General features: G+C 46.7%; 1 protein-coding gene across 1 annotated transcript in view; it reads right to left on the bottom strand.

Moving 5' to 3' along the window:
• celsr2 (cadherin, EGF LAG seven-pass G-type receptor 2) overlaps positions 1 to 14527 on the bottom strand; it is a gene marked incomplete at both ends in the record, with an annotated part of 68628 nt that extends 54101 nt beyond the window's left edge. The window contains one exon of the mRNA XM_080846283.1: positions 10948 to 14527. Within this exon, the coding sequence (XP_080702409.1) occupies positions 10948 to 14527 (3580 nt within the window). The remainder of the gene's footprint in view (positions 1 to 10947) is intronic.
• Positions 14528 to 16845: the final 2318 nt, after the last annotated feature.

Genomic DNA, 16845 nt, shown 5'->3' with positions numbered 1-16845 from the left:
GCGCCCCCCCCCGACTTTTGTCCACGTTCCATTCGCTGAATATCAACGAGGTTTGGTTTGGCTGGCTCCCTGTGCCATCTCTGCTACTGTAATTACCGGCTGCTTCCAATCACACTGACAGCGGGGGCCTGGCTCTTCACCAGGCCATGATTGTGTCATAATTATGCCGTGCTGCCGTGATGCGAATGAAAAACGGATCTTCGGGATCACAGAAATGATTCAGCAGTTGACTTGTACAAACCCAGAGGTGCTCTGATACTAAGGGAATATGACTTTTGTATGAAAGCCCAACATTACAACTGAAAGACAAAAAGCTCCACTTTCATTCTTGCACTAAACAATAGACTACCTTAAGGAGATGGAGGCAAATGAAAGCCCCTTATGCAAGTTCTAATCACAAGTTTATCTTGAATCCCCCGTTGCTATGGGGCAGATGGGTGTCATGGGAACCAAATTAGAGCTCCTGTTCCACCTGAACACTGACATATGCAGGAACAGAGCGTGCTCAGTGGGAGAGCAGGGCTTTTAATCCACCTCTGCCGAGCCAATCAGTGGGCGGGTAGCAAGCTCTTGTCGAGGCCCCCCCGACCCAGAGAGTGAGGAAGTCAAGCCTTCAGTAGACATTAGTGAGGAGCGGGCAGGTTAAAGAGAGCAGACAGGGGCGGGAGGCACTCTTTTACCCCCATGCTGTTAACTCGATGAGGAAAATATTTTTTACAAGAGCTGCTGATCTGACAGCCAAGTAAAGGCTGATGCCTCAAAAAAAAAAAATAATAATAATACATCACAAGCTTTATGTGAGTTGATGCTAATAAGTAACAAGTTAGAAAAATCCTGCCGACATCTCCGTTTGCCGATGTTCTTTTAATTAGCAGAGATGAAAACAGAGAGAGAAGTAAACAGGACTGTGCCTGGTAAGGCGGGAGGATCAAAGGCAGAGCTGCAGCAGAGAGAGCACATTAGAAATGTCATTGGGGAATGTGCCGAGTGAACTAACTACTGCAATTTACTACTGGCTGTGCTGTTGCCATGGAGGGGAGCAAAGGGGGTTGGGGTGGTGGGCAGTGTTAGGGTTAGAATCAGATAGGGGGTGGGTGGGGGGGGGGGGGTTAGTGTGCTCTCATTGGCACCCCCAGCCAAGAAAGCCAACCGACAGCCTAACAGCTTCTCTTCCCACCCCACCAAAACGCTGCGGTGCACTGTAGGGGAAGACCGAGTGGCCTACATTTTTACCCTGGTTCCCTCCCTCCCTCTTCTCACACAATCAGCACAGGACTACTTCAGAACTACCATGCCGCTGGAACTCCACTTCCCTGCAAAAAGCAGCTCGCAGGAGGAGCCCACAGCAAACAAACATGCCTCCATCCCTGAATATTAATAAGACCGCAAACACAGGAAGGGAATATATTCGGTAGGGGTGGGGGGCGGGGTTCATTTCCAAAATAATTGTGAATTCCTATTGGTTGGTCCTGCTTGGAACAAATCAGTCACGCTTGGGCTACAGTTGATCATTAATAAAGACATTCGTAAGTTTAAAAAAAAAGAGAATTACCCAAGCCGTCAGGCGGCCATGGGCGGAGGGGGAAGACAATGGTGCTGGCCAGGAGGTGGAGGGGTTAATGGGGGAATCCTCCTGTTGTCCAGGGACAGCTGCTCCCTGGGATGGGCTCCACATTACCATGGGCCCTCCATATATCACAGGGAGGTCAAGGGAGAGCTCAACCAGCTCCAGAGAGGACCTGGCTGGCTCTCGGACCAAAGCGCAATAAAAACAATTAGATTAAATAAAAACACCACCTAAACTTCTGTGGGCATATCAAAAATAAAGAACAAAAGGTGACATTGTGCTGTATAATATATTTCGAGAGAAAACTAAAACAATTCATGATAATTTGTTCTGCTTCATAATAGGTTGGCGATTAAATGATGCAGAAAGAGCTTATTCTAGAATACAGCTGTAGCAAAAGGGATTAAGGGTTTCTTTGGGAGAGTGTGTAAGTGTGTGTGTGTACATGTGGATGGTTCTGTGTGTGTCACTCTGTCTGTTAGTGTATGAGTGAAAAAGAGGGAATAAAATGTAAAGAAAAAATCATAAATACTGCAGAGGGATGAAAGACAAAAAGAGAGGAAAGGATGGGCGACCCATGAAGCAACACATAAATCCCTTTAACCTCTTCACATCAGAAAAATAAAAATCACTCTTATGAGAAATGATTGGTTCATGCTAAGGCAATGCATTTATCAGCTTTCTGCCCTCCAAGCCTAAAGACAATCATCCAATGAAGGAGAACAGACCTCCTGATCAACACCCTCCTAAGTCAACAGCCTCTAAATTCACAAAATTGTATTTTTTAAAAAAAATCAGACTGCAAGGTCATCCAGGACCCAAGAGACTAGCTGTTTCTGGGGGCTGATAGCAGGCGACACAGCAGAGGAAGAACATTCCAGACATTTTTCTCCATTATGTGACACGGGGCCAGCAAGGTGGATTTAGGCGGGGTTTTGAAATCGATGGGTATTTGCATGTTAAAAGCAAGCTGTACCGTCAGCAGAGGCAGCAAGAGGGAGATTAGTCACTGCCGCGGACTGAGGGTGACCGTGCGCATTTCCAACCAGAGTGCTCTCTGCTCACTTTCCTCAAGGTCATATTCAGAATCGCAGCGAGTGGGGAGCCCCGCTTTGAACAACGTTATTTCACCCATTCCCCAGCCACATCATTATTTCTAATCAAATCAATGCCTCGACTTCAAAAGTGCAACGCTCAATTGAAAAAAACAACCCCAATTAAGCCGGGGCTAATGAGCGCAAACGTCTCTCAAAAAGATAAACAAAAAACTATTTCCACAAACACACAAACAAATAAACAAACACTGCCACTAATGCCCTTTCCATTTGGACTAATCCCGAGAAGCGGAAAGGGGCAGATACGGTTGGAATTTTCCATTTTTTTTGCATCTGTAGAGAGATGCCCTTTGTGTTCAGTCCATTTGCTGGGAACAGCTGAATAAGTAAAATGATCTAGGTTTTCTTACAGAGCCACCAAACCATAACAAAACCCACTTGTTCTGGCACAGTTCCAAGTGGAGCCATCTGGCTAGTTAGCTGCACAGCCCTCTGTCCTCTGACAAGTAGTAAGTACCAATAACTTAAACTATTTAAAAAAAAGCATTATTAACATCACAAAACACAAACAGCATGTTTACTTTAATTTCATAGGCTGGTAATATGGTTCAGGTTGATCCTATATTAGGGTGACACAGCTCACTAAAGCAGTGAATGGCTCCAAAATACCTTACCAGATATGAGCCCAGTGAAGTTCTAATTTAACATGTCAATGACTAAACCTAAAGTGTTAAATATTAGCCTGCTTTTCTTTATCATATGTTCCATAGAATGCCTCATAAAGAAGGAAACTAGGTCAAAGAGAGTAAGCGAAGAACAGGAAACTTCTTGATGAAGTGGAGAGGAGAGGGAGAAAAAAATACACTGGTCACACTGGAGTTGCCAAGACCTTTAGCTGGGCCATGGTGTGTTTTTATTCTCAGGCGTTTTGCCCCCGTGCACACGCTGTTTCCCTGGCCAGGGAAGTCTTTTTTCCTGAGAGGTGCGGAAACAGTTTCTGCGCAAGGAACAAAGAGTGGAGCGGCTCAAATCCAGCCCTACCCAGCCAACACTCACCAGCCCATTGTCTGGCCAAAGAGGGCCACAATGTGATAGGACAGGCCGATATGCCTAAACAGACACCGGCTCTAACCCTTCCAATGGGCAGCCTCTAATCCCCAGCCTCTGTCCTCTTCCAAACATTCAGATGATGTCATCCCAAAACGCCCCCACCCCCACACAACCCCCTTGGCTCATCCGGACAGGAGAGCAGGGCAGAGGCGAGGCGAGGCGAGGCGAGGCCAGCTCACAAAGGAGACACGGCCATTGTGAGACGAGCCAACGGCAGGAAATCAGATACCAACCCTCTAACACCACCCCTCCCCAATCCCTCTCATCCCACTCGTACCACCCTCTACCCATCCCATCCTACATGTGCCAAGACCCTTCACTCACACTCTCTCTAACACACACACACACACACACACACACACACGCATACCTCCCACATGCCATCCTCCCAAATGAGATTACACTCATGAGATCACAACTTAGTGCAGCCATAACAGGCCAGCCTGAATTCTTATCAGAATTGTAAGCATGGCTGCTATTTATGGACAAAGCAGCAAGAATGTATAATTTATAAGTCATGTATAACTGCATACATGTGCTGAAGAAGGCACAATGTTAAAGTTCACCCTGTGAGAGAACCATATTCCTAGACCGAAGTATATTTGCAACACAGTCCCTACAGTATATTGCCATTACTAGAGAACCACACCCAGGAGGACTGATGGAGGCCCCAGCATTAAGGTCAATTCTTATTGGTTAACTTGACGGCTCCTTCGGTGTCAAAAGGTCACCAAATGATAGAGGATTAGTCGCTGGGCTGTGGGGTCATGGTACTGGGCTTCAGTCCGAGAAGGGGGCCAGTTGGCCTTAAAAAGCGGCGTCCCTGCCAACACTCTAAGAACTTATGGGCCACCCCTCCCCTTGAGACCCCCCCCCCCCCCCCCCCCCACCTCCATCTCTGTCTTTAGGTCCACAAAGGGAACCTCCCCCCACAGTCCCCACCCACCAGGAATTTCTCAAGCATTGCTGGGGTCGCTATGACAACTGGTTGCTTAACAAAGCATTTCTCTTGGCCATTCTTCCCTTTGAGCGAACAGAGGAGAAAGAGAGCAAAATGGATAGAAAGCAAGAGAGAGAGACACAGAGAGAGAGAGAGAGAGGGAGGGAAAAAGAGAAGGGAGAAAAGAAAGAGGGTGGTGATGGTGGGACTTAAAAGAGGGAGGGTGAAAGAGTTGAGCATCTCTGGCACGGGACGAATGCAGGAGCAAAGTGATGAAAAGAAAAGGCCGAACATTGCAAAAGAAAGAGTGAACAGAACAAAACAGAAGGCAGCGCGATACAGAGAGCAGGTCAAATCCATAGCACAGGAGCTACAGGTAAGAAAGAGGTGGGGTGGGAGATTGGGAAGGTAAAAAAAAAAGGTAAGAAATGGAATTCATCCCCCCCCCCCCCCCAGAATTCCAAGGAAGCCTTTGACTAATGAACTCATGGGAGGAAAAAGTGGGCCAGGAGGGAAGTAGAGCACACAGCACACATCCATCACCACTTCCCTCACACCTGATGAACTCACATAACACACACAGACATTAAGACCCCCTTATGGATCCAAACTATTCAAAAGGACAGTAAGCCAAATACAGGTGTCCTTCAGAGCTGTTAAGAACACTCCAGCCTCTGGTTCTCCATCCCAGTAACAAGAGCAACTTGGACACAGGATACATGCCGTTCTGTTCTTCCATCTCGGCGGTCGTTATGAACTTTCCCCGAATTCTTTTTTAAAAATGCAGCTGCTAACTTGCCTCCTTTATCTATTCAATACCGAGTTAATTCGGCGTGGCCGGCGGAGTGGAGGTAATATTACAGCCAGAGCGGGCGAGGAGGGGACTGCTGGGAACACTATCCCCCTCGGAGCTCACATTCCTAATCTCCCATAATGACATTAGGGAGCGCTGGCGCTGGAGCTGATGAACTCGGCAGGGGCAGGATGCAGGACGTGTTCTAAATGGAGAGAGGAGGGGGTTCCTGATGGAGGACGCAGCAGAGCTACGCACAGGCTCAGGGGCCCAAACAGTGATGGACACTCAGACTTACATTGTGCGTGTGTGTGTGTGTGTGTATGTGTATGTGTATGTGTATGAGTGTGTGTGTGTGTGTGTGTGTATATGTGTGTGTGTGTGTGTATATGTGTGTGTGTGTGTGTATATGTGTGTGTGTGTGTGTATATGTGTGTGTGTGTGTGTGTGTGTTTGTTTGAGTGAGAGAGAGTGAGAGGGGCAAAAGACAGGATACAGAGGGAGATGCAGAAAGAAAGAGAAAACATACAGAGAGACAACTACCAAACTAACAAGACACAAAGGGAGAAAGACAAACAGAGAGAAAGAAAGAAAGCAAGTGAGTGAGAAATAAATAAGAGGGAGAGAGAGAGATAGAGAAAGAGAAAGCATGCAGCTCTCCCACTCAGGAAGCAGTTCAAAAGCACAGGCAAACAGAGAATGTGTGTGTACACAAGACTGAAACAGTCCAGTATTCAAAACACTCATTTGAATATTTCACATGCTCAGACACACTTGCGGGTTGATTTCTCATTCAGACGAGCTCGGCAAACAAAACTATTTCAGCCCACTGCGATAATACATGTGAATGATTCAGAGACACCATCACCCTGAGGAACACAAACAGACAGATGCTTCAATTAAGAACCCAACATTCAATTAAAATACACCAACAACCTAACTTCAACCCTCATTTTTATGGCCCTTTGCTACTGTGAAGTTCATAGCACCCATGTAAGCAGGGCTATGGCTGACATCGGATAGCTTTCACAGGGCAGAGGTGAAAGGTCAGCATTACCAGTGATGAGGGGTTGATGAGAACCCTAAGGAGTTCCCCTGCGCTAGCTCAGGCCTGTCAGAGACACAGGGACATGTCCCCCTCTAGGAGCCGTGCAGTGAGGTAGACAGAGAGCATTGAGGCAGATGTAAGTCAGACCACCTATGTGGAGAGCTGACGCACCATGAGAGCTTTGGTTTGTGCTGTGTGACCTACAGGCACACACCCAGTCAGAGCAAACAACACACACACACACACTCATCCACCCCCTCTCTGTCAGACCTCCTCTATTAAAAACACTGTTTATAGAGAGAGGCACTGGCATTAAATCTAAAAGGCACCTTGACATTTTTACACGGTTACACTCAGTCAAACCCAACCACCCACACACACAAAGCCTTAAGCTTCACCCATTTACACAGCCTCTGCTTTAGGCATCTCACAGCTCACGGAGCCTCGTAATTTCATCTCAAGTAAAGGTTGCTGGGCATTTACAGAGGAACAACACTGGGACAGGATTTAGCATCCGACGCCGTGTGAACCAGGCATCAAATCTCTTCAACTGCCTTTACAACTGTAATCTAGGTTTGACAATCATACAGGGACCCACAGTTCCCCATGAGCAGTGATACTGGGAAGCATTCTTAATCCAGCATATTAATTGGAGGGGGGGGGGGGGGGGGGTGCCGCGGGCGGGGGGTTCTCTAGCAGCCTTGAGCCCCCCAGGCGTAATGCCATTTAATCTGGCGCTCTAATTGAGTGTAGAGTGGATTAATCTAACGTCTAATGGCTGGCAGTGTGAGCTGCGCAGCAACAAGAGCCGGCCTTTGGAGACAGGAATGGAGCAGTGCTGCTGAGGACAGGCCTGCCTGTGTTTTGACAGGTCTGCTCAAAAGGGGGGCTTCCCCAGGCCAAACAACATACAGGAAGGCTAGAGGAAGGATTAAGACCATTTGTTGAGCTGAACCAGACCAGTGAACAGGCCAACTAGAGTTTGAGGTATAATCGTTACATGTAACAAGCAATGTTTTCAATCTTTTTATTTTATTTGCATAATGCACATTAAAATGAATAAATATGTGTGTATATGCGTGTATGTGTTATGAGCATATCTGCTCACATATGTTGTTCATGTCTGCTCACATATGTTTTCAGGAGTAAAACATCTATAAAAAAATTCCAGAACATGGAATTAACTGATTATGTATTCACTTAAGCTTATCTAGTCTGTAGATAGGGGGTCATCTAACATGGGCTCATACCACACACATATTTCCATCTTCAACTGCCCTGACATTTAATCCATCCCATCTAGAGCCCAAAATCCCACTTTATCGCACTCATCCAGTCATGGCCAACACAACAAAGGCAACTCCTTCATTGTACATGGACTATGGGAAGTGAGAAACGGGGGTGTTATATAACAGAGAAAAGCAGTCAGGTGAGAAGAGGCATCTGGGACAGCAATCTGGGGGGGTTGAGGGCGCTTCAAGCATGAGTTAGAACATGAAAAACATGTACATATTACATTACATTACACACACATCTGTTAGTTCAGCTTCACTGACTCCTCAAACAGACATACTCCAAACAACAGCCCCTGTGCCCATCAGAACTCGTTTTTAATATTATTAATCATAATAATAATCATAATAATAATGATAAAAATGACAGATCAGCTGTAGCATAGAGTTTCCTAAATAGTGTTTATACATTTAAACAGCTAACATTTTCCATTTCATTTCATCAATCAGTTAAACTTTTAATTAAAAATCTCGTGTTTTTGCCATGAACCTGCATCCCCCCCCCCCCCCAGATACACCAATCTTTCTTTCACCATCTCTCAGTGTCTTAGAACACCTTTCTCCCTCCCCCACTAACCTCGTCTTCACCTCCCTGCCTTCTCTCTCTTTCTCCCTCCTTTCCTTACTCATCCATACCTCCCTCATCGGTCTTTCACCCTCCCTCCCTCCCTTCCTCTCTCTCTCTCTCTCTCTCGACATACACAACTCAGCAGGTGCGGAACCATGTTCTGAAGAGTCCAGCCCTCTAATTGGTCTGGACTGGCCCACAGCTGTTCCCCTCCTCTCCTTCCCCATCTCCACCCCTACCCCCAACCCATCCCAGGATTTAGCAGGAGCCCCCCAGCCTTGGGGATCGATCTGGCAGCTTTGTCTCCTCCAAGACAAGGCCTGCCTCTCTCATCTGTCGCCAGGGGACCCTCTTCCTTCTTAAAGGGGCTCATGGGAACCCTGACCATAAACAACTTAAAAATACAAGGCGTTGCCATGACGCGCCTCCAAGGTAATGATCTGGCAGAGGTAACGAGCCCCATGACAACAGGGGGGAAAGAGAATGGAAAGAAAATCATCAGCATTACTATTATGATCATGTCCCACCACCACCATATTAATTTGTCATCAAGACTTCTCAGACTCCAGTAATACAGTGCTAATACAACAATACAAATCTGAAGAGATGACCATTGAAGCCTCCCTCCCCCCACTTAATGCCAGCTGCTAGAGCTCCTTGCAAAAGGTACAAGTTAGATAATGCTGCTAAACAGGCCTGTAGTAAGTGTTCAAGGTCACAGATGAGACCAGCCTCATAGGACTCAGTGACTCATAACCGCACAGACAGACGCAAACAGAAACTGCCACTCTACCAGTTCAGTCACATTTTTCAGCCACAAATCAAATCTATAATTTGTGGTGTCAAGTGAGAATGTAGTGGTTGCTTAAATCTAATAAAAAAGTAGGGTGCACAGAACAATTGCATTTCTCAAAATGTGTTTGCCGTGTTTAGATAGCATTAACAACAGGGCTGATGTAAAAAGGCATCAGTCCCTGTGGTTGGGGTTACATTTGGGGTAAAACTAATTTTGTGTGATAGAGGAGAAAGGTAATTAACTTATCTGAAAAGTGTCTTATTTGTGATAGGTAAGTATTGTGTTAAAAGCTCAATCTGACACAGCTCTCAGGGATATCGATTGGATAATTCATCTATTTCCAGTCAGTCTTCCCAGAGTCCAAATTTATAGTGTTTCTAAAATAGTTGAATTTGCCAAAAAAAACTAAACAACAACAAACAAACATCCAGCAACTAAACCAAACATCCAGGCAATCCAGATTAGCTTTGCTTCCACTTAATTTTCTGTTGTGCCAAGGGGTTAAAAAAACTGACAGAAAACCAACACTCACTAGCATTTCCCCAAGGTCCCAGCCATCCTGCAAAATGCATCACACCCACACAAACTGCCATTTAAATTCATGGCAACACATTGATCACAATCAAGTCACTGTAACAAATATGCGTGGCCTAACATGATGACAAATGACAGGGAGCGACCGAGAGGGCAGTGCTCCCTGGAAACCCAAATGCAACATTTCCCCAACCAGCATCTTCATAAATCTGTCCACTTCTGTAAGCGAGCTGTAGTCGAGTACCGCAGTGGAATGCTAAAAAGGGCAGAATAGCGGATGACTAATCCCACCTATTAAAAACACACCGCTGGATCTAGTGCACGTATCAGCCTCATTCTTTGAATGTTAATTATTCCTCTTCATGTTTAATATAGAAGCTCTGAGCACTGCCATGCAGAGTGCTGAGCGGCTCCTACATTAAACATTTCATGAGGATCTCTTCAAAGCTACTTTAAAGCCAAATGAAAAATAGCAGCAATCTCACAAAGCAGCCGACGCTGGTTCGGAGCAGCTCCAGGACCAGACCTGGTGCGGTTCTGCTGGTTCCACTCCAGATCTAGAATAATAAACTAATGAAACCTTGAAAAAAGACCCTACATTTAAGACATGGTGCCATATCTAAAATAAGTTTTAAACTTGTTTCCAGATGGCCATACAATTGCAGATCTCATAACTATGAGTATGGTTAAAAAAAAAACTATCAAATTTCCACCTCACCAAAAAAGTAGATGCTGAATGAAGTTAAGTGTGGCCTGTTACTATTTGCCCATTTCCACTATGGGGTAAAAGATAGATAGTCTCAGACTTTTTTTGTTTCCATCTCTGAGGCTAGACCAGGGCCATTGTCCAAATGGCTCCATCCTGCCGTGGGTTTGAATCGGGTTACTAGGAACTTTTGGAATGGAATACAATGCAACAATAAAAAAGGAGAAATGAAAACAGAAAGCGTTGGTTGAGATTGCTCAGCAAGGTATATTCAATTAGATAAGCTGTTTGAATGTAATTACTTATTTTTCGTGTGTTCGCACAACCGTTGCTAAGCGTTATTTTGCAGTCTTCTAGCATTGTTTTGTGTTTGCCAATGTTCCCGATATTACAACTCGTAATGGAAACAGAAGAGCAAGGCTATTCACCGGTGCTTAGGCCAGAGGCCCGGTCTTTAGTGGAAATAGGCCCTTAGTCCACTTTCAAATAATGAAGCTTCATTATGGTATTTGTAAGTATTTTAAGGCCATTCACTCACCTGAGACAGCGATCCTCATGGAAGCCTCCAGGGGCCTGTTGTTGTCCAGGTCACGGCTCAGTCGAATCTCCCCGTTGCTCTGGTTGAGCAGGACCAGGTTTAGCTCATTTCCAGCCTCAAAGCTGTAATGCAGCTGGTCCGTCACATCTGGGTCAAAGGCTGGGATCCGGCCAATCACACCTGTGGGGAAGCTGTTGGACTTGTCTGTCACGTAATTGTTGAAGATGATCTGGAAGTTTTTGAGGACAGGGACGTTGTCGTTCTTGTCAACAAGCTTGATGTGGACCGTAGCCCGGCTCACCAATGGAGCGGAGGTGGCCTGGACCACGATCACATACTCAGAGCGGACCTCGTAGTCCAGGTCCATCAGTGCCGTGAGTTCTCCAGAGAAGATGTCCAACTGGAACACCTCAGGAATGTTCCCCTCAACAATCTGGTACATGATCTGAGCGTTGCTCCCCTCGTCGGGGTCAGAGGCAGATATGTGGGCGACCACCATCCCGATAGGGCTGTTCTCCTCCACAAGAATGTCAAACTCGTCCTTCTCAAACACGGGAGGGTTGTCGTTCACATCCATGATCGTCACCTGAATGTCCACTGGGGTTTTGAGAGCTGGCACTCCTTTGTCCACTGCATAAGCCTGCAGGTTGTAAATGGGCATGTTCTCACGGTCCAGGCGTCGCAGTGTGCGGACAATCCCAGAAGTAGACTCAATGATGAAGTCGCCATCACCATCTTCTCCACCTTGGAACGTGTAGAACACACGGCCGTTAAGCCCAGAGTCGCGGTCCGTGGCAGACACCTGGACCACGCTGGTATACACCGGCACATCCTCCATCACCGAGCCGGTGTAGCGATCTCGCAGAAAACGCGGGGAGTTATCGTTGACGTCGCTCACCAGGATCTCCAAATAGGTGGTGTCAGACTTCTGTGGGATGCCGTTGTCCCGTGCTGTAATGGCAAGCGTGTAGGACAACTGGTCCTCATAGTCCAGCTCCATTTGCGTCGTGACTGCACCTGTGTCAGGGTCGATGTTGAACTGCGGGATGCTGTCGTCCATAAAGTAGGTGATTCTTGCATTCTCACCAGTATCCTCATCTGTGGCGCTGATCACCACTACAGTGGTCGCCACGGGTCGGTCCTCGTTGATGTTGACAGTGTAGTGAGAGCTCTGAAACACTGGCCGGTGTGTGTTTGCATCGGTCACATTGATATAGACCTTGGCGGTGTCGAACCGTGTGCCATCAGAGGCTGTGACACTCAGCACGTACTGCCGCTCGAGCTTATAGTCCAATGGCAAAGCTAGAGTGATGAGACCTCCGCCACTCTGGCTCGTGATGGAGAAACGATTGCGTGTGTTGCCACTGGAGATCTGATAAGTTACCACGCTGTTTATGTCCTGGTCCACGGCCGATACGGTCACCACGCTTGTTCCCACAGCAGCATCCTCATTCAGACGCATGTAGTAGGCCTTCTGCATGAACTCCGGGTTGTTGTCGTTCACATCAAGAATGGTCATGCTGATGCTGGCAGAAGAGGACATGACGGGCGTCCCGTGGTCGCGTGCCTCAACGCCAAAATTATAGAAGTCCACACTCTCTCGATCGAGCTCAGCTGCCACCACGAGCCAGCCCGTGCTGTTGTTGATGGTGAAGGGGAAGTTGGGGGTGGTCTCCACCAGGCGATACTCCAGGCGTGAGTTATCTGCATAGTCGGCGTCCACCGCCTGAATGTGGATGACAGAGTAGCCAACCGGAACGTTCTCCAGCACAGTGGCCTGGAAGGGGGTGCTCACGAAGATTGGTGCGTTGTCGTTCACGTCAAGCACCTGAACTGTGACCAGGCCACTGATGTTGGAGAGTGGGGGGCGACCTCCATCCTGTGCACGGATGCGGAGGGTGTACTCCTTGTTGGCCTCATAGTCAAGCTGGCTCACAAGGTCCATCTTACCACTTTGGGCGTCAATGTAGAACTGACCTCGTGTGTTCCCACTCATGATGCTGAAGTGGACCATTGCGTTGCTTCCTTTGTCCTGGTCGGTTGCCATCACCTGGAGGATCTCCGTGTTGGGCGACAGGTCCTCAGGAACCTGCACCACATAGCGCTTCTCGCTGAACTGAGGTGCGTTGTCGTTTTCGTCCTCCACCACAATGTGTACAGTCGCGGTAGCACTGCGTGGGCCTGGTTCCTGGCCTTGGTCATTGGCCTCCACCAGAAGCATGTAAGCATCAACGGTTTCACGGTCTACTGGGCCCTTGGTGCGGATCACCCCTGAGCGTGAGTCAATCTCAAACACATCGTTGGTGCCATTGCTGTTGATCACCTGGTAGAGGATGTTCCCGTTGACAGGTGCGTCTCCGTCAGTGGCACGAACCGTCAGCACCTCATAGCCAATCTCCAGATTCTCCCGCACACTCTCTTTGTAATCCTGCTGCTCAAAGACAGGGTTGTGGTCATTCGTGTCGCTCACTGTGATGGTTAGTGTCGCCATTGCTGTGCGCCTTGGTGTGCCATGGTCCACTGCAGTCACACGAAACACATGTGTGTCCTTGGTCTCCCTGTCCAGCACCTCTACTGAGGAAACGATTCCACTGACAGGATCAATAGCAAAAAGATTGTTGGAGCGGCTGTCGAACAGAGCCTCGATGAAGTAGTCCAGTCTGCCTGCCTCCCCCTCGTCACGATCCACAGCTTTCAAAACAATCACAGGAGTGCCAGCTGGCTTGTTTTCTGGCACAGACACCTGGTACATGGGTGGCTGAAACTGTGGGCTACTGTTGACATTCCGTTTCCTTCTGCTTACAATACCAGAGTCAGACAGGGCCGCTTTTTTCAGCAGCTTCTCCAGATATCCCTGCCTGAAAGAGCCCTGACCCACACGCCAGTGCACGGAGATGTCATAAGCATTATCACGCATCCTTCTCCCCATGCTTTCGTGAGCGACCTTACTGCGTCTGTTGCAGAACAGGTCAAACTCCAACAAACTTTCATGTTTAAAACAAAAGCCCCGTGAAACAAATAATTGTCCGTCAGAAAAGTAAAATTCCGAACTCCCGGTAAGATTGCAGCGCAATCTGTTTGAGGTCAGAGAGCCTGGCAACAGATCCCACACAGAGAAAAGGTAAGTGTCAGCTTTGTGGCACTCGGGCTGATGGCTGTTGACATTTAACAAACTTATTACATCAACGTCCCATTTCGTTTTACGTTTGTGTTTGTTAAAGCAGTTCCTACCGTGAACATGCACATCGTACTGAGTAGTTATAAGGTGCCTGAAACCGGGGACGGGACTCACACAGTCCGCAACAGTATACACAGAGAAAGGGTTTGAAAGGAACAAGTCACAATGCAAAGCACCCGAAACGGACACAATGCCCGCCGCCTCATCAGTTTCAATGAAGGGCTTTGTGAATTTCGGAGCTATTACCTGGTCCAAAGTGCATTTCTCACTCTGTTCCACACTTGAAATGACCGTCCCCGGTTCCGCATCCTCGTTGATATGTACAATGTAGCCATTCGCCAAAGAGATTAGTTTACACAACCCAAAAATAACAAACAACAAATCCCACTTTATGACGAACATATCGCTTCTCAGTTCTTTTCTTTTAGAATCCAGTCTATGAAATTGCGCCAGTCTTCCTTTAAACTTTCCGTCTCGTCGTTCCCTTTTGTTGCGGCGTATCCATGCTTTCACCACTCCACAGTAGCTAATCCAGCAGAATTGTGAGGAACCGCAGTCTCCTTGCTAGAGCCACACATGCACTCCTCTACTACGCCGACACCTTCACTCAGTTGGCGTAAATGATAAAAATGGCTCCGACCAGCGCTGCGCCTTGAGGCTTCTCATTACCATAAACCTGTTCAAATACAACGAGGGAGTGAGTGAGAGGGGGAGAGGGGGGTAGGGTGGGACATAGCCTATGGATAACGACAGGAGACCATATTACAACGGCGACCCAACTGTGACCAACTCCACTTGTTTCAGTTTACCTAGGCTATATGCAAAGGGTCAATGTGCTTCTTTGTTTTTTTTGGACAGTGGGAAAACAATCTGGTCATTTCTTGTTCGTTTTCAAAAACAGTAGGCTTTTATACTACCGCTGAGGTAGTCTACAGGTGAACTTGATACAGATGTATTGAAATACGTTCACTTTTTGTTCATTTGGATAGGTTTAATTGTAAATAGATTATTTTGATTTTGACATCAATTCGCACGCACTGATTAAAAGTCATCCGAACAATACTTTTAGATGGAGTTACATTTTCATAAACAGTTCAAATTGATTAGCTTAGCTCCTATTAAGTTTTGAGTTAGCCTACAGTGTGACCCTTCTTTTCTGTGGAACCTAGAGGGACTCAACCTCATTTTTAACCAATAACTTGAACAATGAAGAATGTTGTGACTGAACTTGGGTTGTATTAAGCCTTTTGGCTTTAATTAGCTACATTGTAACAATATACATTACCCTAACCACTCAGATTTAAAACAATCTATGTGATTCATCAGTTTTAACTGCCTACTCTCGGAAGCCCGCATTCTCTGTGTGTTGTTGCCTTTCAGCTCCTCCTCAAAAAGGTCGTTGGAGACAGGGACCGTAAATCTTAACAGACATTCTTAATTTAAATATCACTAAAAGCAGCCTGGCCAGTGGATCCAGAGGACTGCCAACAACCCAGTCATCACACAAAGAGGAGTCATGCTGAGAGCATTTTCTACATTTTGAATGAGAAAAGGCATGGCTCCTCACCAGGGTCAGCTGTGACTCGATGCTTAGATGATACAACGCTGTGAACAGGAAAACACTGCGGTTTCCCTCCTTTAAAATATAAAATCTCACCACTTACTGCTTTAAAGAGTCGAGAAAAACATGTTCTGCCCTAAGTAAAGTGTTGTTCTGACGTTAATTAGTTTTACTGTGGTAGGCCTACTACTGCAATGTATTCCTGTAACGGAATATATATCTCAGTACAGAATAATAATTTAAAAAAAAACATTTGCACACCAACTGCTTCGGATTGCATCAGTGTTTTTCAGCGCACAAAAACATCAAGACGATCAGAGCAGAATACCATGCGGGCCCTTACTGTGATGTCCCGACTCCTCTCCGTCGCTTTGCTGCCCCCTGCCGTCCGTATCACGCCATAGCTGCCACAGAAGCTCCGTCGTGCACGCCAGCGAGGAAACAGGGTGGAAACACAGCTTTGAACTGTCACCTAAGATCTCATGTCAGTGATCTGGATGATGATCAGAAGCAGATGTGAGTGTCAAAGTCTCACAAACGCACTACAGAGCTTGTGCGGTAGGCCGATTTTGCAGTATACTTAAAAAGCTGACCACCAAAACCACGTTTCTGTGATAATTTTGGCACTGAACCAGGTTTCAGTGGGCTGACAATCTGGTTTACCACCCCACTTTACTGCGGCGAAGTGACCTGACATGTTAGTTTGATACTCCAGGCAACTCTTTGCCTTACACATGATATTTAGGCTCCTGTTGATGGCATTAAGTGCTTGACCTGTTATTTACTCATTGCTGAACACAACCCATGAAGGTCTATCAGTGAAGAACACTAGACCTCCATTCCAGGTATTGGCAAGTCTTACATTAATTTAGCACCTCAACTGAACTGAGAACAGATTCATTTACTTAGCAGAAGTTGTTACACAGCTCACATTGCAGAAAAATGTATTGGTATAATCTGGGGAGCTGAACCCATAGCCTCTGCATATCCGTTACCTTCCTCTTCCACCCGATTTACAGGGAAATAGAAATATATGTAACAACCCTGGGCTAATCTGTTACTATGTCGTTTGGAGTAAACGGTACAAAAATAATTCAAACCACCCATGGATAATGGATAAGGGTAATCCCAGTCAAATAAACTCTGCTCCACACAAATG

Source organism: Sprattus sprattus (genome assembly GCF_963457725.1).
Source record: "Sprattus sprattus genome assembly, chromosome: 10".
In the NCBI taxonomy this organism is placed as follows: Eukaryota; Metazoa; Chordata; class Actinopteri; order Clupeiformes; family Clupeidae; genus Sprattus; species Sprattus sprattus.
This window is presented reverse-complemented; position numbering and strand designations above follow the sequence as displayed.